This window comes from Indicator indicator, chromosome 22 (genome assembly GCF_027791375.1).
Source record: "Indicator indicator isolate 239-I01 chromosome 22, UM_Iind_1.1, whole genome shotgun sequence".
Lineage (NCBI taxonomy): Eukaryota > Metazoa > Chordata > Aves > Piciformes > Indicatoridae > Indicator > Indicator indicator.
Window position 1 is genome coordinate 6,979,976 of NC_072031.1, and position 26,013 is coordinate 7,005,988.

A 26,013-nucleotide genomic window follows, 5' to 3' on the forward strand; every position below is an offset into this window, starting at 1 on the left:
TCAGCTCTCAGCCAAGGTGGTTCTGAGAGCGTGGCGTAACGTGAGCAATTTGAGTCATAACCACACAAAGCTCTCAGTTTGGTTTTATGTGAAATCCAAAAGTTGTTTGTTTGGGTTTTTTTTTTTGTGTGTGTTTGTCTTTTGTTGTTTGTTTTGTTCTTGTTTTTGTTTTCTTCTGGCTTTATTTTGGTTTGGTTTTGTTTTTAAATGAGCAATACCTGTGATTTCCAATTGAGCAGGAAAAGAGGGAAGAGCTTCTGGATAAGGAACCATTGGTAAATTGCTCTGAATGCTGTCTGGCTTTCTCAGCTAAAGGGTGAAGTGCTTCTCTAGGAAAAAGTCTTGCTTTCCTGCCAGACTTGCTGTGGAAAGGGTATTTTGCTCTCTTTGCAGGCATCCATTGTAAACTAAACAGCATAATATCTCTCAGGAGCTAAATGGGAAGTGGCTTTTCCACTGGGAGAGGTTTTGCTGTGAGTGGAGGAGTTGGTAGGGTTTTGTATATATACTTCTGTCATTCTGCTTTCTCTAGTTGTAGGTCCTGCCCCCACAAGCAGAGCTGCAGCTCTGGACTATTTGAAATGAGGTGTCCATGCATCTTGACAGTGTCTAGGTCTGCATCCATCTAATTCCTGGTAGCATCAGTTCTTTCTCTGCCTCATGAGCTCTCACAGGCTCTTGTGTTGCTGTTGCTGCTGTGTTAGTGCTGATGACACCACCACCACTGTTACTCTGTTTAATTTTGTACTGAAGCAGACCCCAAATGGGATTTTAATTGCTAGTCTCCAAGGGCACATTCTGTCTTGTGCTTTTCTACTGTTCTGGACTAGAGGCTTTTTCTTACTCCCTCTCTACATGTAAAGACACTTTGTGTCCTCTCCAGCTTAGCTTATTCACAACCAGTTGTTAAGGCTTTCACATTATTTCCAGAACTAAGGAAGCTTAATTTATCACCTCCTCCACCAAATAATATGATACTGAGCCAAGTGTCTAGGTGTAGAGTAAGTTCTGAGGGTAAAATCCTCACAAGATTTTTGCTTTTCCTTGTGTTTAGTTGACAATTCGTTGTTCACCTGTAAAGACAATGTTGATCCAAATTTGGAGTGTGGAGCTTTATGGAGGAGTAGGAGGAAATGTCCATTCTGGGCTTCCTGCCTGGCTCTGACCAGATGAAATCCTAACTAGTTACAGCAGCTCTGGAGAGAAGCAGTAAACCTGTGGATATTGGTGTTGAAGTCCTGAGTCTGACACCTCAGACTGCTTTATTTCTAGCAGGATGAGACTTGGTGAACCTCAGAGAAGGGTAACATCAGTTTTGCTGTTATCTACAAACAGAAAGAGACCTGCTCATGTCTGTCTTGTGTCCCTGTTTTGGCTCTTCATTGGAAGCTTTATTTGAGAGCTGAAGTACCTGATGGGCTGGTACTGGCTGCTTACATTTACCTGGAAAGCACTTCAGTTGCAGGAGGAAGATCACCTCATGAAGCAATGTGTTTCATGAAGAAGCTGCATCCTGCAACTGCCTCTCTGCTTCAGTGTGGGCTTTGGATAGCATCATGGAATAAAAGTGCTGAAGGAATCAACAACTTTAGTGGTTTGGGAATGTGTCTGAAGTAGCAGCAGTATCATGGAGAGTAGTGAGACCACCAAACATTTTGGATAGAGCCTGAGAGGGAATTGGATGTTGGGGACTGGGGGGAGACTGGGTAGCTGTGAGAGAAGGGAAATCCCTTCTCTTTTCTCTCCAGCATAACAGGGCTAATCTCGATCCATGGATCCAGGAATTCGTCCACCCAAGGGTGGAGGTGGTGATGGTGAGGGTGCTGGAACTGCCTGCCTGCAGTCCTGGGTAGTGTTGAACTGTGTACAGGTCCCTGCAGAACCCCAAACAGGAAAGCCTCCATTTGATGATGTTCTCCTGCTGTGAAAGTCAGTGCTGATAGAGCTGTCACCTAGTTCTGCCTTCATTTCAGGCCTGCTCTAACACTGTTGTAACGCACATCTCACAGTACTAAGTCAAATAGTAACAATTTATCCTGCATGTCTACTGAGTTGTTGCTCAAACTTTTCAGCCTCTTCAAAGGATGAAATTGGGTTCAGCTCGACCTGTTTCTACAAAATTGTCATAGCTGCTGTTAATTTTATTTTTGTCTTTTTAATTCTTTAACAGACAAACAAAAAGTTCCAGCATTTCCATTGTTTTATCCTGAAGTGATGTCAGACCAGGTGGCCTCAGATTCCTTGGTCATCCTGCTTTGCCTTTTTCATCATAAAGTTGGATCAGCTCTTTGTTCTCAAAGGTGGTCAGTCTTGTCTGCTCTGCACCCATGGTTGTGAAGGCTGCGTGATGAATTGTGTGCATGACTGAAAGGCACACTGCTGTAGAAACCTCTGCATGCATCTGTGGCCACCTCACACCAGCACTGTCTGTAGGGCTTGACTGAATGTACACTGTACACTTCAAGTGCAGGTGGAAAGAATAGAGCTCATGTACCACCTGAAGCACTCCTGGACCACCTCCTTGTCTGCCACAACTCTTGCAAAGGAGAAGGAATGCAAAATGTGTGCCTTTGTCTTGTTATTTCCTGAAGTTACAGCCCACCATTCCTACACCTTAGGGTGGAACATGAAGTGCCTCTACCTCTCAAAGTGTGTACCAAAGCTGTCCTTGCTTTTTCCTTGGTCCATCTACCAGCTTCCATAGCTGCCTCTGCAGTCTTTTCTCATCTGAGCTCCTTGCTTTGTGTCAGATGATTTTCATAACCTCCAGCACCAGGTGCATTGCAACAGCAAGCTGTGTACAGAGCCTTGCTGTGACTGTCTCCACTTAGCACATATCCTGCATTCCCTGCTCCAGTGATGCTGTTCCAAGCAGGCAGGGCTTTAGCTCTCCTAATTCCCAGCAGATACATCCTTCAGAAACCTTCTCTTCAGGCATCGCAGTTGGTAGTGGCCCCTCAGTGGTTTCCCAGAGCAACAGCTCAGTTCTAGTCTGGGTTTAACCCCTTTTCTTCTTGAAAGGCTGGAAGCACATTCAGAATGCTGGCAGGGAGGTGCAGGGGTAGAGCTGGGAGCAGAAGGCTGATCTGGGAACCCCTGTGCTTTGTGTGACTTCACTGAGGAGACAAAACAGGCACTGGCTTTACTAATGATCTGTTGCTTTTCTGTGATCTGCGCCCACCCCCAGGTCTCTTACCTTGTTACTTTGGGCTGTCAGAGCAGGTTGTTGCCATTTGCTGGGTCAGCCGAGCACAAAATGTTGGTGCTACCCCTGTGTTATCAGGCAAACCTGCCCTGCTGACTAGGGTATTTCTTCTTTAGTCTTCAAGTGCCATCATTTTATTCTTTGAATGCAACCAGCTTGTGTGAAAACACCATCTTGCAACCTACCGGACATTGTATCCAGGCTGCTGCAGATGTCCAGACACTCTCCTTGGATCTGTCTTTTTTATACTAACATGTTGGGTGGATTCTAGCTTGATTTGCTGCTCTGACCCAGATGAACCTCTGGCAAAAATCTTGTTTGGAGCTCTCCAAGTCCTTCAGACAGGAATGCAAGTGTATGCTGTAGCAATTCACTAGGGTTCCATTAGGATGTGTACGAGGTGTTTGATTATACTGCTCTCAAATTTGATTTTACACCTTCTGTATTGAAGTGCTGAAACTGAACATTCCATTCTTGTTAGTGGAGTGGAACCCTCTTAATTAGGCAGCAGTTATTGCATCCCAGTGAACTCAGTAAATAAGGATTCCCTTCACAATTTTTAGCTTGAATTACAGAGGTTTGCCAAGCCCATTCCTGAGTGTTTTCCACACTGCAGCATAGTCATCGAGGTTGTTTCTGACCTGAATATCCTCTTCTCTGTGATACTTGAGGTACCTCTTGTTGAGTTTCAGAAGTTCTTTGTGTCACAGAAACTTTGGGGGTTTTGCTGTCATGAACCATTTCATTTGCAGAATTATAATAATTAAGAGTTTAGACCTCTCGGGCCCATGCAGGATTTCTTTAGCCCAGTTACTGAATCTAAGGTGAAGACTTAAAAGGAAGGGAAGTATTTCTTCTCCTAAGGGTTTGACATGCAAGAGTTCACTTCTTTGTCTCATACTGTGTCCTGGCACTGTAAGGCTGGGTGAGATCCCTCAGCACCATTAATAACTTCAATAACTTCAGTCAAATCTTGCAAGAACCTTCCTTGGGGGAAAGAATGGAAATCCCCTGAAAAGCCCCGGGTGGAAGCCCATGGTGCCTGACTGCCCAGAACACCTAGACTGGAGTTCCCTTGTGCTGATCTCCAGAGTGATCTCGATGTTATCTCACAAACACAGGTTCTAATCCTCCAGTGTTGTCTTTCAGGTATAAAGATGATGTGGACAGCCCTACGGAGGAGAATGGGAAGCAGAAGGTCCTGTACAGCCTGGAGTTCACCTTCGATGCAGATGCTCGTGTTGCCATCACAATCTACTGCCAGGCTACAGAAGAGTTTGTTGGTGGAATGGCAGTGTAAGTCCTGGGCTTGTGGGCATGTGGAGTGGTGATGAGCCTGTCAAACACATCCCATTAATCACCCCCAAGGGCAGTGCTGCCATGGATGGAGGAGAGGGAAATCTCTTCTTTTTTGTTTTCTTTCATGTATTCTGATAGTGTTGCATGTTACTTCCACTTCCTTCCCCCGTGCAGCCAGTATCTTCTTCTCTTTTTGGTTTGTTTAATGGGTGTGGGGAAAACATTCTGTGAGCAACAAAGGAGAGGAACTCACAGATGTATCCTTTGTCAGCAAGATGTTCTAGGAAATTAAAACAACCACCCTTCCCTTCAAATACTACCTGTTCTTTTTCCAGATCTCTTGACTCTCTGGATTTCTGTGTTCCCTATGACAGGAACACCTGGGCCACCAAAATAAAGTTGTCTGACACTTACATAACATGTGGAAGGGAGGCCCACTTAAAGTCCCTTCTGGGATAAGTGACCATTACACACATGCTGTTGTGAGACTGGTTGTCAGGAGGATTTACCACCTGAAACTCTGTCTTTCCTGGCAGGTAGGTGTAGTTGCCTTTGCTTAGCTGTAGAAAAAATGGTCAAAACATCATCTGTGGAGTCTTCCTCATATCCTGGTAGAGCATCCCTACAGATTTAAAAATGTTTTTATCTAAAAGAGCTGGAGTGCTGTGTGCAGCTCTGGGACCTTAGCACAAGAAGGACATTAACCAGTTGGAGTGGGTCCAGAGGAGGACACAAAAATGATTGGAGGGCTGGAGCACCTCTGCTATGAGGACAGGCAGAGAGAGTGTTGGGGTTGTTCAGCCTGAAGAAGAGAAGGCTCCAGGAAGACCTTTTTGTAGCCTTTTAGTGCTTAAAGGGGCTGATAAGAAAGATGGGGACAGAGTTTTTATCAGGGCCTGTTGTGACAGGACAATAGGTGATGGTTTGAAACTAAAAGAGGGAAATTCAGACTGGATACAAGGTAGAAATTGTTTACAGGGAGGGTGGTGAGACACTGGCCCAGGTTGCTGTGCTAGTTTGCCACAGTCTTTTCCCTACAACACAGAAGTGAGGGAAAGTAACACACACACAAAAATTCCAGAGTTGAAATAAGAGTTTACTGTAAATGAGATAACACACTGCTCAATTACCTTAGCCTATTTGCAGAAAGCAGCAGCAAGTAGAAGGCAGTGAGCTAAAAACCCAAGCCAGGGAGCTCCTCCCCTATCCCTCTCTACCTGGCTGGCATCCCAGTGGAGGAGCCAACATCCAAAACCCAGAACCTAAAAGCAGCAAGCAGAACAGGAAGCCTCCTGTGTTACAACCTGAACTTCAAGCCCCATAATATTTTGCTCCAGCCAGCACTTTCATTTTGAAGCTGGTATGAGGCAGGATGGTTTTGAATAACAGCAGCAAATATTTAACTTAACAGATGACAGTTGCCCAGAGAGGTGGTAGATGCCCCATTCCTGGAACCATTGTGGGCCAGGTTGGTTGTGACTCTGAGCAACATGCTCGAGTTTCAGATGTCCCTGCTCATTGCAGGGACGTTGGACTGGATGACCTTTAAAGGTCCCTTTCAACCTGAAGCATTCTATGATTTAAACTGTTCCAATCAACTCTGTATGCTGTAAGGCTACAAAAGAATTCCTCTCTGTATCAAGAGCTGAGGTGGCTGAAATGTGCTCTCCGTGGTGTGAGTTGGGTACACTTGAGCTGCTGGTACATTATGGCAGACTTTGGATGGCCATGGGACAAAGAATTCTTTTTTGTTCAATGAAGGAAGGAAGATTGAGGCTGCAGAAGCTCTTGGCTTCCTCCAGTAGAGGCTTTTGGCTGACCAGCGGCTCTGTGCACTTAGTGCTGATGGCTTCTGAAGTGGTGCTCTGGATTTGGGGGTGAACTTAGGTTTTATTGCAGGGAGAAATATGTATGACAGAGCATAAAATGCCCTAGGTGTTTCATGCAGAGTATAAACACCCCCTAATAATCAACGAAGAGAGTATTTTTAGCAATGTGACAAGCTCAGTGCTCTCATCCAGATGTGCATTCCTCCAAACTGGAGGATATCCCCATCCAGAATTTTGGAGAGGTAATAAATTAGCTCCTTTCAAGTGCTTCAAAATTCTCACTTGACAAACTCTGAAAACACTTTCTGTTTGGATGCAGTTTTTCCTGAGCAGAGCTGAACACAGCAGGATGCCTTAGAAATCCTGATAAAGTTTCTGTGTTCTGTCTCTTAGGTCCTTAGGTCACCTGTGAACTTAGTGCTAGTGAAGGTGTTGGAATGGCAGTCTTGGAGACTGAAATCTTCTTTTCCTAACACAGGTACAATGTGGAGAGGTGGCCAGTGTCCCTTGTACTGCCCTGCAATGTTCCTTGGGTTTTGACCTAAGAAGGAAACCATCTATGGGCTAATGAGGAGAGCTGAGGGCCTCTGTAGCCAGGGTGGATGTATTTACACTGTCAGACTTTAGCCATTGGTTAAATCAGCAAGTCTTGGTTTACATCTTGATTTTTAAACTTGTTGGTTTACCTCAAAGGAGGATTTGTCAGTGGTCAGTAGCAATGAACCATCTCCACTTACAGCTTGGTGTAAGCTTCCTATCAAACTTTGTGCTATGTTTTACAAAGAGCTTAAGTCTGTGAAGTATATACCTGGAGTTTAAAAATGTCTTTGTGCAGACTTATGGTGTGGCACTTTGTTGTGACAAAGTGGCAAAAAAAGAAAGTTTTCTATAACAAAAAGCTGCATTTTTTATTTAAGCTGTGTCTTGAACCAAGCTCTGTTGGGCTGGAAGTGCAACTGAATCCTCTGAGACCCTCAGTGTAGTGTTCTTCTTCGTTAAACTGCTCCATGGGGGACTCTTAAGAGACTGTCTTGTCAAGTTCTGCCTTGAATATTAATTGCTTAATGGAAGTCTTGTAGTTACTGAGTATAACCAACTGTTTCTGGGCAGAGTGTCTTCTCTCTGGGCAGTGTTTCAGTGTTCTGTATCTAGCAGCTTTCCTCTCAGAACTCTCTTGGTTGATGGGAGGAGGAAAGTGCTTAAGAATGCATTTTACTGAAATTTAGTGCCCTGCACTAAGCCATTGACTGTCACCAGTGCTGCTGTCTGTTCTTTAGAGCTTATGCAGCAAATCTGAACCACCTAACTGCTTTTTAAATTGACTGTGAACAATTTCTAGGTAGAGTTTCTAAAAGTTAACACAACTGTCAACTTCAAAGAAAGGGGAAAAAAAAAAAAAAGGGAAAAAAAAAAAGGTATTTTTCAATCCACCCTGTCCATGGGTTGCTGAGAGCTGGGTCTCTGTTCAACTGGCAGAGGAGAGGCCTTTGTTCATGAGCCCTACCTGCATGAGCCTCTGCATGAAACCAGGATCAGCAGTCAGCAGTCATTACCTGGTCAGCAAAATGTAGCTGCTGATACAGTGCTGCCCTGCTAGGGTGGCAGCAGGCCCCTATGCACTAAAGCTTTATGTCAAAATCCAAAGCACTCAGATTCAGCTCTTGCTTCCACTGCTGGCCTTTTACTTAATAAATGATCCTGTAATTTCCTTGTAGCAGAGGAGTGATGAACTGTCTGTCTCTGGAGTTCACGGACAATAAATGTTATAGAAGTGTGGGGAGTAGGGGGCTGCACCAGAAGCCAGGGAACCTCTCGGAAGGCACGATCCTGATTTCATGCAGATGTGTAGGTAATAAAGTCTGAGGGAAGTGAGGTACAAATATAGACTTTATAAGCTGCTTTAATTCAGCCCAGGCTATTCTTCCATGTGGAAGTGGCTCATGAAGCACGTCTTGGGGCGAGTGCAGCTGCCCGAAGTAGGCATCTCCGCTTCTCTGGATTTCCTGGCTGCTAGTAAAACCTTTTGAAGCTCTGATTTCAGCTTTGCAAAGCAATTCTGAAAGGGTAGTGCTATAATTACTTTGATTTATTCTTTTGAAATTCTAGTGGGGAAAAAAAATAAAAAAGAGTTGGGGCTGCATTCTTAGAGCTCTGAGGGAGCGAGTGCATTTTTAGTGCACCATTAGGAATGCAGCTTCCCCCTGCCTGGCCTGCTAGCTTTGCCTTTTTTTTTTTTTTTTGCAATTCTTTTCCTTCTAACAGCTGCATTCAAGGAACAAGAACCTGCAAAAGCTGCATCCTGTATAAATTCAAAACTTTTCTGTTGCTGTAGCCAACATTTGATTGGGAAGAAGGTCCTCCTTAAAACAAAATACTTTATATTTTCCCCTCACTCTCCTAAAATCCTAAAATGGGAGAAACTTTCTGGACCCTTGTCAAAGGCAGAAATTGTCTCCTAGTCCCCAGACTGCAGCATGGCTCCCTAGAAGTGCTGAACAAGTTATTCTGGCTTCTCTGCTGACACAGCCCCTGATCCTGATAGTATCAGTGCTTTTGCTCCTGTGAAGCTCCTGCTGGGAAGGTGGTTGTGTTCATACAGTTTGGGGTGAGAGGAAAGAGGGAGAGTGAGTGGGTGGCTGTCTGTGAGCAGAGGCATAGCTTGTCATAGAACCTCTTGCTCACCTGAGAGCCACACTGCTTGGTGTGTCATGGGCCTGCCTACAGTGCTTAGTGTGTCATGGGTCTGCCTTCAGGACTAGCTGATCTCCATCACCAAAGGCAAACCTTGCTCTCTGCAAGCCAGGAAGCTTCCTCCTGGAGCTGTTTGGGCTCTGTTTAAAAGCCAGTGGCTTTATCAGTATGTGCTGCCTGTCCTAACCTGTCTCAGAGAAGCATTCAACAGACTTTCCCAGGTAATCCTGCTGGGAGATGTGCTCAGCTATACCATTTCCCAGCCAAGATCTTGGGAGCACGTAGCTCCCAACTGCTGCCTGCCTCTTGTCCTGAGCTGTTGAACTCTTGAGTTCCCTGGGGAGCTGTATTGTCACCTCTGTGGGACTGCAGTTGACCAGTAAAGTCTGGAGAAGGCAAATGTGTGCTTCATGGGACAGCAGAGGTTTCACCATCTCTGCAGCCTCATGCTGTGGGGATGGTACCCAGCACTTCCTGGTGCTAGTGCAGATGTAGTAACAGGTGATAGGATAAGAGGAAAAGTGTAGTGAAAATGTAGAAACTAGTGATAGGACAAGAGGAAATGGCCTCAAACTGTGCTGGGGGAGGTTTAGGTTGGAGATAAGGAAAAATTTCTTTCCTGCAAGAGTGGTCAGGCATTGAAACAGGCTGCCCAGGGAGGTGGTGGAGTCAAAGTCCCTGGAGATGTTCAAAAAGCATGTAGATGTGGCATATTGGAACATGGTTTAATGGCCATGGTAGTCTTAGGTCAATGGCTGGACTCAATGATCTTAGAGGTCTTTTCCAGTCAAAACAATTCTATGATTCTGTGAATAGCTGAAGGACTCCCAGTTCGTAGCCTGCTTTCTTCTGCAGGAACTGGTTCAGGTATTCGTACCCTTAGATGTCTTTGATTTAGGAGACAGCTATGGTTTTTTGGAACAGGCTGTAGAGATGTTCATATTCTCTTTCTATGTGTGCTCTGTGAATACATCCTTTCCTTTTCAGGCAAAAGCCTTGATGTGCACAGTTCCTGGGAGGGCCCCCAGGACTTTTCCAACTGTAGCTATCCTGCTGACTGGCAGGAAGGATTGTGTAGTTAAAACATGACAGCAGCGGTTGTTTCCTCAGGGTAAGGAGTCAAACCAGCCCTGTAGCTGGAATCACTTAAAACAGCCAACTCTGAGGACATGAGCAAAGCAGGCGGATCAGGAGCTGGTGTTAAGTATGAGAGGTTTGAGTGTTGCAACCCATTCGTCGTGGCTGCCCCTTCCCTGGAGATGTTCAAGGCCAGGTTGGATGAGGCCCTAAGCAATCTGATCTAGTGGGAGGTGTCCCTGCCCACGACAGGGGTGGCAATTAGATGATCTTTAAGATCCCTTCCAACCCAAACCATTCTGTGAATCTAATGAATCTTCTTCTTTGGACAGAAAAGATCCTCTCCTGTATCCTAGTGATGTTGCTGAACTCTGTTTTCTTGTTATAAAGAGAAAACACCACAAAAATAGGTCAGTCCAGCTCTTTGCCCTTTCCCAGGGCTGTGCTGTTTGTGCTGCTGAAGCACACGTGGGTGTAGTGGATATATGTATTTATATATTTTTTTTCCAGCCATCTCATTTCCTTGTTGTGCAATGGCTGCTGCTCTCCTGGCAGGCGTCCTCCCGCAGTGCCGTTGGACGTGACGCCGCGGCGGTGATCTGTTCTGTCTGTGTGTGGAAGCTGGGGGAGAGCTGGTTCACAAAATGAAATCCAGCTGGAACGAGTAGCTCAGCGCATGGCTGTTCTCACTCAAGCTTGCGTAGGAGAGCCAGAGGCACTCAGATATTCCTTTGGTTATTTAATAGCCTCTGTCTGTTCAGGGCCTCTGAAAGGTGCTCTGGCTGCTTCTGGCTGTGAGCTGTGGTGATTAATAGGAATTCTTTGTGCGGAGAGATTTCTTCTGTGTGAAGAAATCAGAGGCGAGTGCTGGTCTTTGCTAGGCACAAGCCTTGCCAGCCAAAGCCTGCTTTGATCCAGGCAGACACCAGTCCCCCACGGGAATGCTGTAGTGTGCAGAGTTCACAGGCTGGAGAGCTGTAATCTGTAGATTGCAGTGTGATGGTTTGAAACTGTCTTTTAAATTTTTCCTTGCAAAGTTCAAGACAGAGAAAGTGAAAGAGTGTAAATAAGTCACTATTAGGTGTAAGAAAGCAAAATACTGATTGTTCTAAACACTTCCATTGGATAGATAGAAATGTTTAAGAACTATTACCCAAAACAAAGTGGGCACTCTGCACATTCTGCATTCTGCAGTGGGGGCAGTTGCTGGGCTGTCTGGCTGCTGTTTCTTCTTCTCTTCTGGCTGAGGATAACATACACTGACCTTGGCAGCTAAGTTAACAACTTTCTGCTCTAACTAACTCTTCTTCTCTGTCCAGGAGGGTCTGGGGGGAAGCTCCTGCGAGAGAGAGGCCCCTTTGGGAGGGTCCCCTTGGGGGGAAGCAAAGGGAGATAGGTTGTGCTTTTCTGTTGATTGTATATATTTGTAAATGTTGTGAATTTTGTATATTTGTACATATTCATTGCATTTCATCACAGATTGTAGACTCTGCTTGTAAATACAGCTTTTCATTTGCTTCCAGACTGGGCTAGCCTGGTTATTGTCGGTGGGGGGGGAATTTCAGCTCACACCGACACATGCAGCAAGCACACAAACTCTCTGTCTTTAATGAGAGCTCTGGTCTTTGTGCCTCTGTGTAGCCGGTGTGTAAGCCGCCAGCTTTGAAGCCTGGTTAGAGTTGTGAGTGTGATGCCCTCACCAGTAAGTTCAACAGCTGAAGGCAGACTTTGCAGGTGCTGAAGCAGGATATGGGCAGCAGGGTTTCAGCTGTGTGGTAAGGTATTTGTTTTCTCCTGGCCTGGAGCGGAAACTCCACAGTGCTGGGATGAGAAGACTGGCAGGACTGCAATGCACCAGGTTAGCACCCAGACATCCTCCAAACTCTGGGAGTGTCAGGGTTGGGTCTTCCCTAACTGTGACTGACACCCAGGGTTTTGGCCTTCTTTTATTTTAGTAATCTTTCTTTTATAACAAAAAAATCACTTTGAGTTGAGACACTTGTTCAACTTCCCTCATCCTCAAAAGCTGTTTGATCAGTCCCAAAATGAAAGGGGAGCGAGTATGTGGATGAGAGAGGTGGCCAGTGTGCTTGCTCCATATCAAATCCTGGTCCCTTTGAACACTAGCAGAACAAGAACACGAAAAATTCAAGAAAGCTGGGAAAGGACTTTTTGCAAGGGCTTGCAGTGATAGGACAAGGGGTGAATGGCTTTGAGCTGGTGGAAGAGGGGAGGTTTAGACTGGAGATTAGAAAGAAATTCATTACAGTGAGCATGGTGAGACACTGGAACAGGTTGGCCAGAGAGGTTGTGGATGCTCCCTTCCTGGAAGTGTTCAAGGCCAGGCTGGATGAGGCCTTGAGCACCCTGGTCTAGTGGAAGGTGTCCCTGCCCATGGCAGGAGGGTTAGAACTTGATGATCTTTAAGGTCCCTTCCAACCCAAACCATTCTGGTTCTATGACTGACTCCCTCCTCTTCACTTGTAAGAGGACATGGAACTTGCCAGGCATTCACAGTCTGCAGCAGTGGAAGAATTGATTCCTGCATATCCTCTAAAGTTCTCTTGTGACTCTGCCTTGTCCTTGGTTCACTGCAGATTGCCATGCAATGTGTGTGGGTAGCTGCCACTCAAGAAAGAGGACTCTTCTTCTGTCCACAAGCTGTTCCAAGCACAGTCAGTCTCTTAGCCCTTACTAGTCAAAACCGGTGCCTTGGGGCAGCACTGCTACCTGCATCCTCTGAGCAATGGGGTCTGGATGGTGCTCTGCACAATGCTGAGGCAAGCTAGCTAGGATCCCTGCTTGGTGCTTCTCAGTCAGGAGTCCCAGCGTGCTTCTGGTAACAGGAACTGTCTTTTGACTGCCCAAAGCAGCCCCAGTGCTGGGTGGAGATGTGAGTAAGGAACACAGCTTTGAAGAAGTCTACAGGAGCTGGAATGGTGCTCTGCTGAGAACTTACCCAGGTGCTACTCAGGGAGGAGCACATTAGTGTTGCATCTCCACTGAGCATGTAACAACAACAATTTTAACTGTGCTTAGCCAGAGGTTCCTGAACTCTGGCATGCACTGCTGGCTTGGGAGCTACTTAAGGTCTCCAGGTGCCCAGTAGCAAGTCTGGACTGTGTACAGGGAGAAGCCTGGGTGAGCCTCAGGCTGAGTTTCTCTGGGCAGGCAGCGAGTGATTCTCAGCTGATGGTAGAGAAGTGGAACTGGGGAATAATTTTAGTTTGCTTCCTGTTCTCTCAAAAATCACCATGATGCAGTCATGGAGCTTCTCATCTGCCAGTTCTCTCATGCACAGCTGGTTTTGTGGGGTGGAGGAGTTTGACACAGGGGAGGAAGGAATCAGCATGGAGTATAAGTAAAGGTGTATCAAAGAGCTTACAGCAGGACACAGGCTGCATGAACCCTGAGGACAGAGCTCAGGCTGCTGCAGTGTGGTACCCTCTGTTCCTGGTGAGTCTCATGCTGTCAGGGGTACCTGAGCAAACAGACAGGTTTAAAAATGTGACTGGAGATTTCTGTTTGATCTTGACCTAGTAGAAGAGACCCCACTTCTCCATTGTCCTGAGTTGCCAGTGTTCACCAAGTGGTTTTCTTAGACTTCCCATGTGGATGGAGACCTGGCTTGGTGCAAACTGAGGAATAACAGCTCAGACATTCAGATTTCAGCCTTTATGCAGGGTGAGGCAGCATGTTGCTCCTCTGCTACCCTTTACTCTTAGAGCACACTCTCTTTTTCTGTAGCACAGCTCCGCAGAGTTTCTCCAGTAGTGTTGCTGTAAGCCCAGAGCACCACAGGCAGGGAATGGAAGACAATGCAAATGCCAACCAGAAGGGCTGGGCTTGGGTAGAAATCACTTAGGCACTAATACACAGGATGCTAGCCAGGTTGTCCCGAGCAACACAAGGAGTCTGTACATGTGCAGTGGATCCTGTGCCTCACCTTAGGAAGATGATTGATCTCTGTGACAATCTGGGGTCACCAGCACTTGCCAAGGGAATTCACCAGGCTCTGCCCTGCTGGTGCTCTGCAGCCTCAGCACTGGCTGCTGACTGGAGGTCTCCAGTGTTGTCAGGATATTTAGATCCAAGGCTGCTTTGCAATGAGAGCAATCAGGGTCATACAGCCCGAGGCATGAAGCTCACTTGGAGAAGCCTCCCTGATATTTCTCTCGTGCTCTTCAGCTCAGAAAATCTTTGTACCTGGCTTATTTCTTTTCTCAGGGGCAGTGAGAGCAGCAAGCCTGTCCTCCTTGGAACAGCATTACTTGTTTTCCTGTTGTAGGCTGTTTTGGGCTTCTGGTGTTACAAGTGCAGGTCCTCCAGCCTTCCTGGCACTCATCATCAGCATGTTTACATCCCTTCCCCAGTGCTGTTGTGGTGCATGGCATCCAGGCAGCCTCTGACCTTCCCCTCTCTGCACTTTATTTCGAATAGGTTCCTGACTTGCTGTCACCTTGGATAAGTCACTCTTCCATCCCCTGCTCTCCCAGCTGTAGAGGGAGAATTGTGCCTTTCTGCAGAGCTGGGAAGCTTTAAGAGCACCACAAAAGGAGCTAGATACAGGCTTGCTCTATTCATTGTGCTTGACAACTCAGTAAATAAAGCTTCACTCAATTGCTGGCTCTGTAATTCACACATAATAAAAGACCTGTCATTCTGATCTCTTCCCACACCGTGCTTTAAATGCAAAGGATGAAGTGGGACCTTCTAGTAAAGCAGCACCATTTCAACACAGTACAGAATGGTCTTTGAGGGTAAGGTGTTGTCATAAATAACACAATGCACCTGCCTTGGCAGGAAGAGCGGAGTGTGTGTGGTCTGCTTTGTCATGGCCCTCCAGAATTTATCATGGATCCTGTGACACTTGATAGGAACTTCTGGTTCCTCAGAGGGTGCAGGAGCGACACTGACTTTCCAGAGAAAAGCAGCAGCAGTGGGGAGCCTGGCTTTTCCTCCTTGGGTTTGAGAGGAATTAAGAATTTCTCATCATCTTCTGGTATCCAGGTCCTTACATCCTTGGCTGCAAAATGCATCCTAATGATGGTGTTTTCTGGCTGTGTTACAGTGCTGGCTGGCCTGGCCTTGGAGAGCAGCCTGCTGTCTCTGTGGGCTCCTGCACTCAGGGAGCAGGTACCTGTCAGAGCTACAGAATTCGAGTGTAAAGTTTCCACAGCATAACATAAAGCCAAGTTTTGAGGTTCAGGCGTGTCCCCTCTAATCACCTCTTCCATAATCCAGCCCAGTCTTCACATCTCTGGTGTGATGTTCAGTTCTGCAGTTCCTGTTTGACTCAGCCCCAGGGGATTTTCCCATGGGTTTTGACTTCACTCTCTCTGGAAGTGAGCTGCCTGACCCTCTTGCCTCTTGCTTACAGAAACCAGAAGACATTACCTTGTGTGTAGAAAAGTTTTGTATTTCCATCCCCTTTTGGTGTGCTCTGCTCCTTTACAAGGTATAGTTAGGCTGAAGGAATTTGGAGCTTTCCAACCTTTGCTTATGTCCCTAGTGATGTATAAGTTGTGTCTGTGCTTCAGAGCAGCTGAATGTCCTCAAAAGTACAGAATCCTGTGGGTTTTTTTTCTTTTTTTTTTTTTTTGAGAAAGGATCCTCTTTTTTTTTTTTGCCTCTGTGCACTCTGTTAACTGCTCTGCTTGACAGGACTCTGAACTGAATCAGCCACATCAGATGCCTCCGTGTCCTCTGGTGGTGTCTCCTCAAGGCTGACAGTAGTGCTACTCATGTTATTCTTTGGGAGACAGATGAGCAAAATCTGAGGAGCTGCTTGTCAGGGGATCCTGTGTGATATCCCAAGCTGAATTAAGGAAGACCTCAGCCTAGAACTCCTGGTGCTAATGTGACACCTGTCCCTAGAGCCTGTCCCCAGGCTGGCTGGTTGATCAAGTTTCAGCAAGGCTTCAAGCTTGTAGCTGTTCATTGTGCAGTGGCTGGAGGCCAGGGCTTTCTTCACCATGTGAAGCTCCACTTAGGAAGTGATGGTTAGTGGCACGAGAGAGAACATCCCATTACTGTGACCAGCTGTTAAAGTCTTTCTTGTAGAGCTGGAGCTAGACCTGTCTCATCACTGTGCCAGGGGAGGCTGGTGTTTCTGCAATGTAAGCCTCTTGGGTAAGGGATCTCTCACTTTCTCTCTAGTTTGTCAGCGTGCTCTGAACACACAGTTAGTAGCTCAACAACAAAAGCTTTGATAGTAAAAACAGCTTCAGATGTTCCCATCCTGCCTTCTCTCCTGTGCCAGAGTTGGCACTGCAAGAGGCTGTGCACATCCAGCTCAGATACCACTCTCCAGAAAGGGGCAAAAACTCCTCAATCCTGCTTTGCCACTGAAGCTCACTGTGACTCACACCATCCATAGTGACAGTCAGTGGGCAGGTAGTCTGCATGGCTGCTGGGTGCAGAAGATGGTGGATAGTAGCTATGGTGCCATCCCACAGATGTTCATCCCAGCATGGCAGTTATGGCATTTCAAGTGCTGGGCCTTGAACAGTGGAAGAAGGAGGCTGGCATGGAGGAGTTGTTGGTGTCCCTGCAGTGGTGTTGGGATGTTCCTGCAACATCTCTGAGGAAGCACATAAAGAACAGAGAAGTGAATTGGAATGGCTCTTGCTTACCAGGATGATGGTGAGCACAGCAGTGTTCCTCAGGGCAGAGCTGTCCTGGGGAGGCATGGGAGAGCTTTTAGTGCTGTGTGGGGTTGTGTGTGGCCACTGTTAGATCATTGCTTGTTCTTCCTGGGTTTCCTGCAGAAAATAAAACTGTGTGCCAGGCTGAAAGCATTGCCTAGGCCCTGGATGTAGTGAGCTGATGCACCCCACTGTACTGCTCTGACAGTGTTTCCAGGCAGGTCAGTATGGATCCACTCAGACCTTGCCTGTTTGCACTGCTTTCCCTTCCTTGTGCTCACCTTTTCGCTTTGATCATTCCCTTCCCTTTTTGTATCCCCTCTGAATGGCTGCCAGCCCCTGCCAGCTTAGAGCTGCCACTTGTGATTCCTGAAGGGTCAACAGGTGTGAATGAGCAAGAGCCTAGCAGAGAGCCATCATGTGTCACAGCAAGTTTTCTTTTCCTCCCCTTCTTCAGATACAGCACAAAGAATCCCTCTCTGCAGTCGGAGACGGTTCATTACAAGAGAGGGGTAAGCCAGCAGTTCTCCCTGCCTTCCTTCAAGATTGATTTCTCAGACTGGAAGGATGATGAGGTAAGTGTCTCCTTAGTGTCCCCTTTCCATAAGCCTGTTGTCCCAGAAGCACTGGACTCCCATTTAGTGCCATGTTGGAAGGCACCCTCTCCCAGCTGCCATGGCATGTTTTGTGGGTATGAGATGAATGGGGCCCTGGGAGGAGCAGGTATGAATGCTGTCTGGGAACTTGGCAGGTAGAGCAGGCAAACACAGAAGAAACCCAAAGAGGCAACTTTTGCTATCTCTGCTCAGCTGGCATCCCAACATCTGGTGTAGGAGGGAAAATGCAGAGACTGGCACTAGAGCTCTTCCTGGAGGAACCTGCCACTCTTCAGCCTCCCAAAGAGCTAGTGGGAACAAATGTCTCTCAGTCTTTTTGTTTTGATGTTTTCTGTGTCTTGTGTTGGAGTTTTTGGCTGGTTTTCTAGAAGAGTGGTCTCCAACACAGAGGTACATGCAAGACAATTCACTGGGATGTGGGAAGAACTTCAGTAGTAATTGTGTATAAACTGTACCTATGTTGGGATTGTGTGCTCAAGATTGTTTACTGATGGAATGAACAGCCAAAATAGTTTGGAGACCACTGCTCTGGAAGAGTCCTGTTTAAGGGCCACATCCTGCATTATTAACTGCAGCAGCACAGTGTTGTGGGAGGATACTCTCCTTTCTGGGGCAGATTCACACTGGTGCATTAATGCTGAATAAGGGGATGCCTTCCTTCTTTTAGTTTAACTCATAACTGCAACCAGACAAAGGCTTGGCTTTAATTAAGCTCTGTGGCTTTTCCTGCATAACAAGATCTGTAGGGTCCTATTGATTGTGGTATCTTTGCAAAATTCCAACCCAAGCAGTAGCTCTCTGCTTCTTAAGCCTCTGAGTTTGGCCCAAGGGCATCTCCTGCATGTGATGCAGGGCAAGGAGTCCTTGGTCTTTCCTCTGCTCTGTGCAGAATTGCCATAAAAGATTTCTGATGTGGACGAATTGGTCTGTAACTACTGCTAATATATTTGTTCCTGTGCACTCCTCTTCCAGGTCTATACTTATGCAGTGCTCATTTCCTCACCAAAACCTGTCTAAGAGTGTAGTGTATGTGAATCCTGGTAGATAACTCTACCTTTTTAAAAACTAAAAGAAACAAAGGGGGGAGGGGGGGAAGGAAAGAAAAAAAGAGAGGGGAAAAAAAGTAATCTCTTGTGTGTCTTGAAAAGATTGAATAGCTATTGTCTTGAAGGTACTGTTTTAATCAGTCTCGTGCCTTAACAAATGCCTTGGTGGTTACCAAGAGCCTGCAGTCTGGTCTCCTGATGTCTTGGCTTCTCTGCCAGTATATGATTTCACAAGTTCAGCCTACAAAAGCCTGGAAGAACTGCTTTCCAGTCCCTTCTGTCATCTGAGAGAGCTGGAAAGTAGGAGCTCAGATTGCTTTCTTCAAGAATTGAGAAGCTTAATTTTCACTTTTGTTCCTGCCAGCAAGGTTTCAACTCGAGAACTAAAGTTGTGTTCCTTCCACAGCTTAAAGGGAGAGGTGCTGTGGAAAAATGATCTTGTAGCTCCCTTTGCTTGGTTCTGATGCATCCTCTGTTGTCATTGATGTTGCTGGGAGCTCTGGCTGTGGAGAGAAAGTGGAACATGAGCTGTAGTTGGGAGGTCTCTTCTTCTGTTTCAGCTCTGTGTACATATCAATCCTTGTCCTCTTAAGTCCAGTCAAAAGCATGTGGCTGCATCTTAAGTGACCACCAAAATGCAGCACTATGTTCTCTGAAGGTGTTCAAGAAGCATGTGGACATCACACTTCAGGACATGGTTTAATGGCCATGGTGTTCTTAGGTTGATGGTTGGACTCAATCTTAGAGATCTTTTCCAACCAAACCAATTCTGTGATTGTCTGTGACAGCTAGCAGAGTGTTAGCACTCAGCTATCTACCATTGCTTGCCTCAGATTGCTGCCCAGCTTTTTTATTGAAGTTGTCCAAAAAAACCCTAATTTACTTCATGTTTATGCTCAGCATAACACTCACATATGATGTGGTTCTTGGCTGGCCAGCAGAAAGGAAAAGAATGTTATGGCAGGTTGTTATGTGTAAAGCTTCATGAAAGTTGCCTTTGTCTTTGTAATGTGCTGGTTTGCTGGCACATTACAGTGTATGGCTTGTGTTGGGACAGCTGTTTTCAGATCCATAAAATGCATGTGGAATGTACCCTTAAAGAGCCATTTTGAGATAGAATCACAGAATGGTTTGGGTTGGAAGGGACCTTAAAGGCCATCCAGTTCCAATCCCCAGCTATGGGCAGGGACACCTCCCACTAGCCCAGGTTACTCAAGGCCTCATCCACCCTGGCCTTGAACACCTCCAGTGGCTCAGTGAGTCTCTTCTGAAACACCGAGAGGTTAACTGAGATTTTTGTGCTCGCTCTGTTACTCTGCTGTTTTGAAAAGAGACTAGGTTCTGGTAGTTTAAAGGTGTAATAAAATGGAAAACCAACATACAGAGGATGAAAATCAATATCCCTCAGGTTTGCAGACTAGCTAGGTCGGATCATAAGGTCTTCCAGCACACGATTTCTGTTTGCAATCAGGTGTGCACATCTGTGTGTGCCCAAAGCTTTGTTACGCTGCTAAGAGTTGCTTCTAGAAAGCGTTTCAGAAGCTGAGCAGCCCCAAAGGGATGCAGCCTGCACGAGGAGAGTGCAGCTAGGGACGAAAAAGCAGCAGACTTGCAGTTCCTTTTTGCTCCCTCAGCCTTCTTTTGGAATCTTAGTGAGCTGTTGCAGCCCAAAATTTGTGCCTGCAACCCTTGGCAGAACAACAGCTGTGTGGCTAATGGGCTACAGCACAGCTGGCTGGTGGCTGAGCAGGTGTATCATCTCCTGCTGTACAAACATCAGTCATTTCAGGGGGAACATCAAGGTTGGATGAGGCTTTGAACAACCTAGTCTAATGAAAGGTGTCCCTGCCCGTGGCAGCTGGGTTGGAACTAGATGATCTTTAAGGTCCTTTCCAACCCAAACTATTCTAGGATTCTAACATTTAGGTTGTAATTTGAGGAGGAACCATTTTCAGCTATGTTAAGGTTCACAGTCAGAGCCACCTTCACTCCATCCTGGGTGTTTTGAGTTGCCATGTGTGCTGATGGCTGTCTTGATAGTTTATCTTTTGAGGAACTGGCTGGAGAAAATTATGCTGCAAGTGATTTTGGGGCTGTAGGGAAGTGAAGAAAGCCCCACAGTGCTCTCTGAAGGGTGCTGCAGTGCTTTGAAACAGGTCTCAGTTTTCAGCAGAAAACTGAAAACAGACTACCTGGAGCACCATGGTGAAATGACATCTTTTTCTCTCCTGGCAAGAGATAAGAAAAAAGTCCCCATCAATAATTAACAAAACCCACCAGAAATCAAGCCTCTGAGCCAGTTCCGTTCCTGGCACAGGACAGTGTTTGTAAGGTTGCATTTTACTTCTCTTTGTAAGATGATGGAGCTTTTGAAGTGCTGTAATGAAGTGTAGGGTAAGGAAGGAATCGAGTCTGTTTTCCTTGCACTCAAGCAAGATCTTAAATTTTCACTCCCACCAATTAGAAGGTCAAGGACCTGAATTTCATAACATGCCAAGAGATGCAAATCAGTCTGGTGTTTCCTCAGAGTGTTGTGTGAGCTTACAGATTTTTCTCCATCTTCCAGAGCTCCACAGAAGAGTCAGTTTGGTTTTCTTTGGTGATGTAAGCAGCATGATGCCTACTGCTGTGCTATAAGCAGTATATCCTACTATATGCAACCAAAACTATGGCACTAGATATATTTTGAGAAACTTTTCCTACTGCAAATCACTCAGGAGACTTTTAGGATCTATGGATTAGTAAGAATTAAATGCCATATGGAATTCAAAGGGAGATGCTTTGCTTTGCTGGCCATAGCTGGTGTGCAGTGCCATGGCAACGTATCTATGTTGTAGTTATTCTGGTGGACTCCCTTGGAAAGTTAACACCTCAGTTTTCAGTCCTCCTGCTCTGTGGTGTCATTTTGAGACAAGGGGCTGGAGGCCTGTCAGAAGGACCTTCACTGCTCTGCTGTTCTCACACTGTCTGGAGTGTTGTCTCCAGGCAGGGCTGGTGTGAACTGTCTAACCTCATCTTCTTTCTTTCCCTCAGCTGAACTTTGACTTGGATCGTGGTGTGTTCCCTGTGGTTATCCGAGCAGTGGTGGATGAAGGGGATGGTAAGAATGGTGCTCTGCTCCCTTGGTCCTCCTTTACCCCTCTGTGAGGGCTCCTTCAGGGCAAGCCTCCTTTTGCAATGATGAAAACATTTTACTTGTGGAAAAAGCCTGGGGAGTCTTTCCAAAATAAAAATGTTTCATGAGTTCTGTGTGTGAAAAGGGCCCAGCTAACCACAGGTGCTTGCATAAAAACAACCTTTCTAAAACAGCCTCCATTTTTAGCAGGAAAAATGGCCATGTGTTTGGTGTTGGAATAGTGTTTAGGAGAACTGGCTCTGCTGCCAGTGCCAGGCACAAACTGGAACAAAATTCCTTTCTCTTTGTTTTTTTGCAATTGAAATTCGTAAAGTAAGGGGGGAGTTGGCCTTTCCCCTTCTTGGAGGGCTAAGTTGTCTTCACAAAAGCTAGAGCTAAGTGTAGGATAGACCTTCTCCTAGGAATGGTCAGAGAAGAAGAAATGGCTTTGAGATGTTAACCAAACACAGGTTCATTCAGCAGTGCCATGTTCTCCTGCTTTTTCTGAAGGGTGCTGAATAGTTTTACTTCTCTTTGATGAGAAATAATACTGATTATTTGTAAAGCCTTTGGCCATTTGGAAGAGGGAAATCCAAGGAATGTTTGGTTTGTTACTCACCTTGCACGGTATTGTCCTCAGGGGGTGTGTGCTTTTGGGCAATGTGTGTTTGCACTCATTCTGAGTGTCAGCAATGGAAAGGCCTTGAGGAAGTGACATTTCCTCTAAAACTGGGGGCTGTTGTGGTCAGCATTTCACTGCTTTCATACAAAATTTGAGAGCAATTAGAAGGGAAAAAAAAAAAAATCCTTTGTTGATTGCATGCTTTAGTGCAGTCACCTGTTCAGTTTCTTCTGTTGTAGATATGAAAGTGCCCAGAAACTCACTGTATTATTTTACAGCCCTTTGAGCAGAACTAAAATAGAACTGAGTGAACCAATTGAAAGAGTGACTAACCAAGCACAGTGCAACATGAAGGAAATTACTTCTAAAGTGCATCTATTTTTAGTGATTTCAGGCACTGTTAGTAAGATTGACTTATATGTCTGTTTCTTGACCATAAATATAAAACACCTTCCTGTGTTTGTGGAGCTTTTGGAAAAGTGTTTGTACTTTCTGGTGTTGGGCATGCCTAGAATGACCAAAAATTGATCAGGAGGCAGCATGGGAAGCATACATTTATGCACATACCATGCCCTGTCTGAGCCAATACTGTCATCTATTTTAATAATCTGGAAAGGCAACTGCTTTTAAATCCTCCCCTGGCAAGAACACCAGCACAAAAATATGTGACACTTGAGCAAAATTTGAGGAAATTGTTGTGTGTGTTTTGGTTCTTTTTTAACCAATGGGACTGGAAGGAGCTGGCCTTGTGTGTTTGCAGCACCTGGAAAATTACAGCTGGCCTGGAACTGCTGGTATTAAATGAAATGAAATGGCAAATTAAACTAGCAGTCAGCGAGATGTTGGTTTGGGCTGAATTCTGCCAGGAGATGTTTGCTTGCCTTGAAGAATGTGAGCTTGCACTGTTAGTCTTTTCCCATTCCTGCCAGTAAGATTACTCTCAGGAAAAGGTACAGAGACCCTGTGGGAGGATTGGAAGTGCTGCCAATTGCTGTTAAACCAGATGGATTTATTAATCTCTGTGATAAATTCAGGTAATTAAAAACAGGAGCTAGGGGCGGGGGGGGGGAGGGAAGGCAGAATCCCACTGAATACTTTGTTTTATTTTCCCTTCCCAACCTCTGCAAACAAAGTGGGATTGTTTGGAGCAGCCATGATAGTGAAGGAATGTCTGTGTAGTGTCCACCACAAAGCCCATCAGTGTGTGGTTCTTGCTCTTCAGGAGCGTGAGATGAACCAACCTGAGGACAATGTACTGAAAGTTTTAATTGCAAAAGGAAATGAAAATAGAACTGGTGCCACTTTAGGAATTGTGAATGGACTCAAATTCAGCTCAAGGTAGTTTTATGCTGGTGTTGTTTTCAAGGTTTAACCAGGACTGATGGAGCAGGTCCAGAGGAGGGCCACCAAAATGATCAGGGGGTTGGAGCACTTCTGCTACAAGGACAGGCTGAGGGAGCTGGAATTGTTCATCCTGGAGAAGAGGAGGCTCTGGGGAGACCTAATAGCAGCCTGCCAGTACCTGTAGGGGGCCTACAGGAAGGATGGAGAGAGACTGTTTACAAGAGCCTGCAGCAACAGGACAAGGGGCAGTGGCTTCAAACTAGAGAAGAGCAGATTTAGATTGGATGTTAGGAACAAGTTCTTTACTATGAGGGTGGTGGAGCACTTGCACAGGTTGCCCAGGGAGGTGGTTGAGGCCCCTTCCCTGGAGATATTCAAGGTGAGGCTCAACAGGGCTCTGGGCAAGCTGATCTAGTTGAGGATGTCCCTGCTGACTGTGAGGGGGATCGGACTAGGTGACTTTTGAAGGTCCCTTCCAGCCCAGACCATTCTATGATTCTATTACTGCTCTTTCTCTTTTTGCAGTGGTGGTTGAGGTGACAGGTCATGCCCACGTTCTTCTGGCTGCATTTGAAAAGGTGAGTTCTTTTTTTCCCCCTCTGTCCCTGTCCTTGTGTGTTTATGAATATTTCCATGGGCCCTGAGTTTGTGTTTATGTGACAGTACCTTGGAGTCCTGGCCTGTACCTGGGGTTCCTGGGTGCTATCGTAGTGCCAATAACTGCTCGCAGCAGTTCCTGTGCAGCCTTTAATTATCATTTGTTCCTGAGCTGGTCACTCAGCTAATTGCAGCTGGTGTTTCCTGTGTGTGGAGAGAGGGTGTGTCTTGGTGGCAGTGATCTTTGAGGATGGAAGGTGTTGACCATGGCTCCTACTGTGCAAAGATCTCTTTGCAAAACCGGATCTGCTGTGTCCAGACCTTGTTGCACCATTGTTTGGCCTTAGTTTACAAGTAGGACCAAGCCCTTTGAAAGAATTAGGATACATCCTGTGGAAAGACCTGGAGACCTGGAGCTCCACTACTTTTCAGTGGCATGTTTGATGTAGCTCACTACTGCCTTCACCAAAAGGCTAAACCAAACTGTGTCCACAAGCCTTGATAACAAAGCCTCTTCCCATGATACCTGGGCCCTGAAAACAGTTGCAAAATCCATTATTGCACCTTGTTGTGTCTGGTTGTGGTAATACTGCAGATATACAGCCTGGGCAAGTGATACTTGTAGTGACATGCTAAGATGAGGCAAGAGATGCTGGAGGAGAGCTGGACACATACAGGGGAGCAGCATTAGGGCTGTGCTGTTAGAATTCTTCACTTTCAGGTTGTCACATGGCTGACTTCTGTTTCTCAATCAAAGTTCAAAGTTGCCAGGTCTTAACTCTGTTCCTCCTAGGTAGATAATGTGGATGGTGACAAGCTGAGTCAGAGGGCATGGGAAGTACAGTCAGTCCAAAGGAAGTCCTGTGGCTAGAAGATGCTCCAAGTGTACTAGTTTGCTTTTTTGTTGGACTTAGTATGTGAAGAAAATGAGCTTTCCTGTGTTAGAGGCACAGTGTTCCTGAGCACTGGCTCTGTAGGTAGTTCTCTGCTCCCACCTTTCAGAAGGGAGATGAACAGCTGCAGCACCCCTGGAACTAGGGCAGGTTTTTTTCTTCTAGTTTTCTCTTCCAGCTGATCTGAAAAACCAAACCACACTGGAATCCCTCAGTCATCATTCAGCAGAACTGGGAGAGGACAATGTGGGCAGTGGGTCCTTGGGGAAGGCTGTAGTGTTTGGAGCTGTCATCTTGGTGGCAAAGTGATGGAGGGGGAGACCTTGCAAAGTGATTGTTCAGCCATTTGTAAGGAGAAAAAAAAAGATGAGACTATCAGATTCCTGCATGTTACAGCCTGGTTTTGAAGTACTTGACACATTTGCCTTCCTTGTCTGAAAGCCTCACCTCTACTCCCCTGGCTATTGTCTTCATGGCTTTTTGGTTGTAGCAAAGTTCAGATTAGGCTTTGGATCCGATGGTGTGAGTAAGAATTTTAATTAAAAAGGAGTATATCTAGCTGCTTTTTTCCAGGTATTCAAACAGTGCTATTGCAGTAAGTCCGGCCTCTGTGGTCAGGGAGTAGAGCTCATGCTTGGACCTGAATTTGTCCCAGCTACCTGGTCTAGCAATACCATGTCCAGCACCTTCTAGAAAAATATAGGAAAATACATATTGGGAATGTGTTACCACAAGGGCAGAAGTGAAGCTTTGGAAATACTTGTGTCATAAGACTGGAAAGTGTCTTGAACTGCACCAGCTTTGGAAGAAGGTTTTCAAGGGCTATTTCCACCCACTGTGAAGAATCTCTGAGTTCTCTGGATGCACAAAGGCAATGGAAGAAGGCTCTGGAATGAGCTGAATGAGGTGTGCAGCAAAACTGGGAACCAACTGAAGCTGGTCAGGCCATTCTGTCAAGGCTGGATTATGACCTCAAGAATTCTAAGTGCTTCCCTTCTTTTTCTAGTCTATGTGTGCTGTGAGAGGGAGGT

General features: G+C 46.0%; 1 protein-coding gene across 1 annotated transcript in view; it reads left to right on the forward strand.

The window, feature by feature from the left end:
* MGRN1 (mahogunin ring finger 1) overlaps window positions 1-26,013 on the forward strand; it is a 55,535-nt gene that overhangs the window by 12,850 nt on the left and 16,672 nt on the right. The window contains exons 4-7 of the mRNA XM_054390836.1: window positions 4,355-4,501; window positions 17,206-17,323; window positions 21,445-21,511; window positions 24,018-24,070. Of these exons, the coding sequence (XP_054246811.1) occupies window positions 4,355-4,501; window positions 17,206-17,323; window positions 21,445-21,511; window positions 24,018-24,070 (385 nt within the window). The remainder of the gene's footprint in view (window positions 1-4,354; window positions 4,502-17,205; window positions 17,324-21,444; window positions 21,512-24,017; window positions 24,071-26,013) is intronic.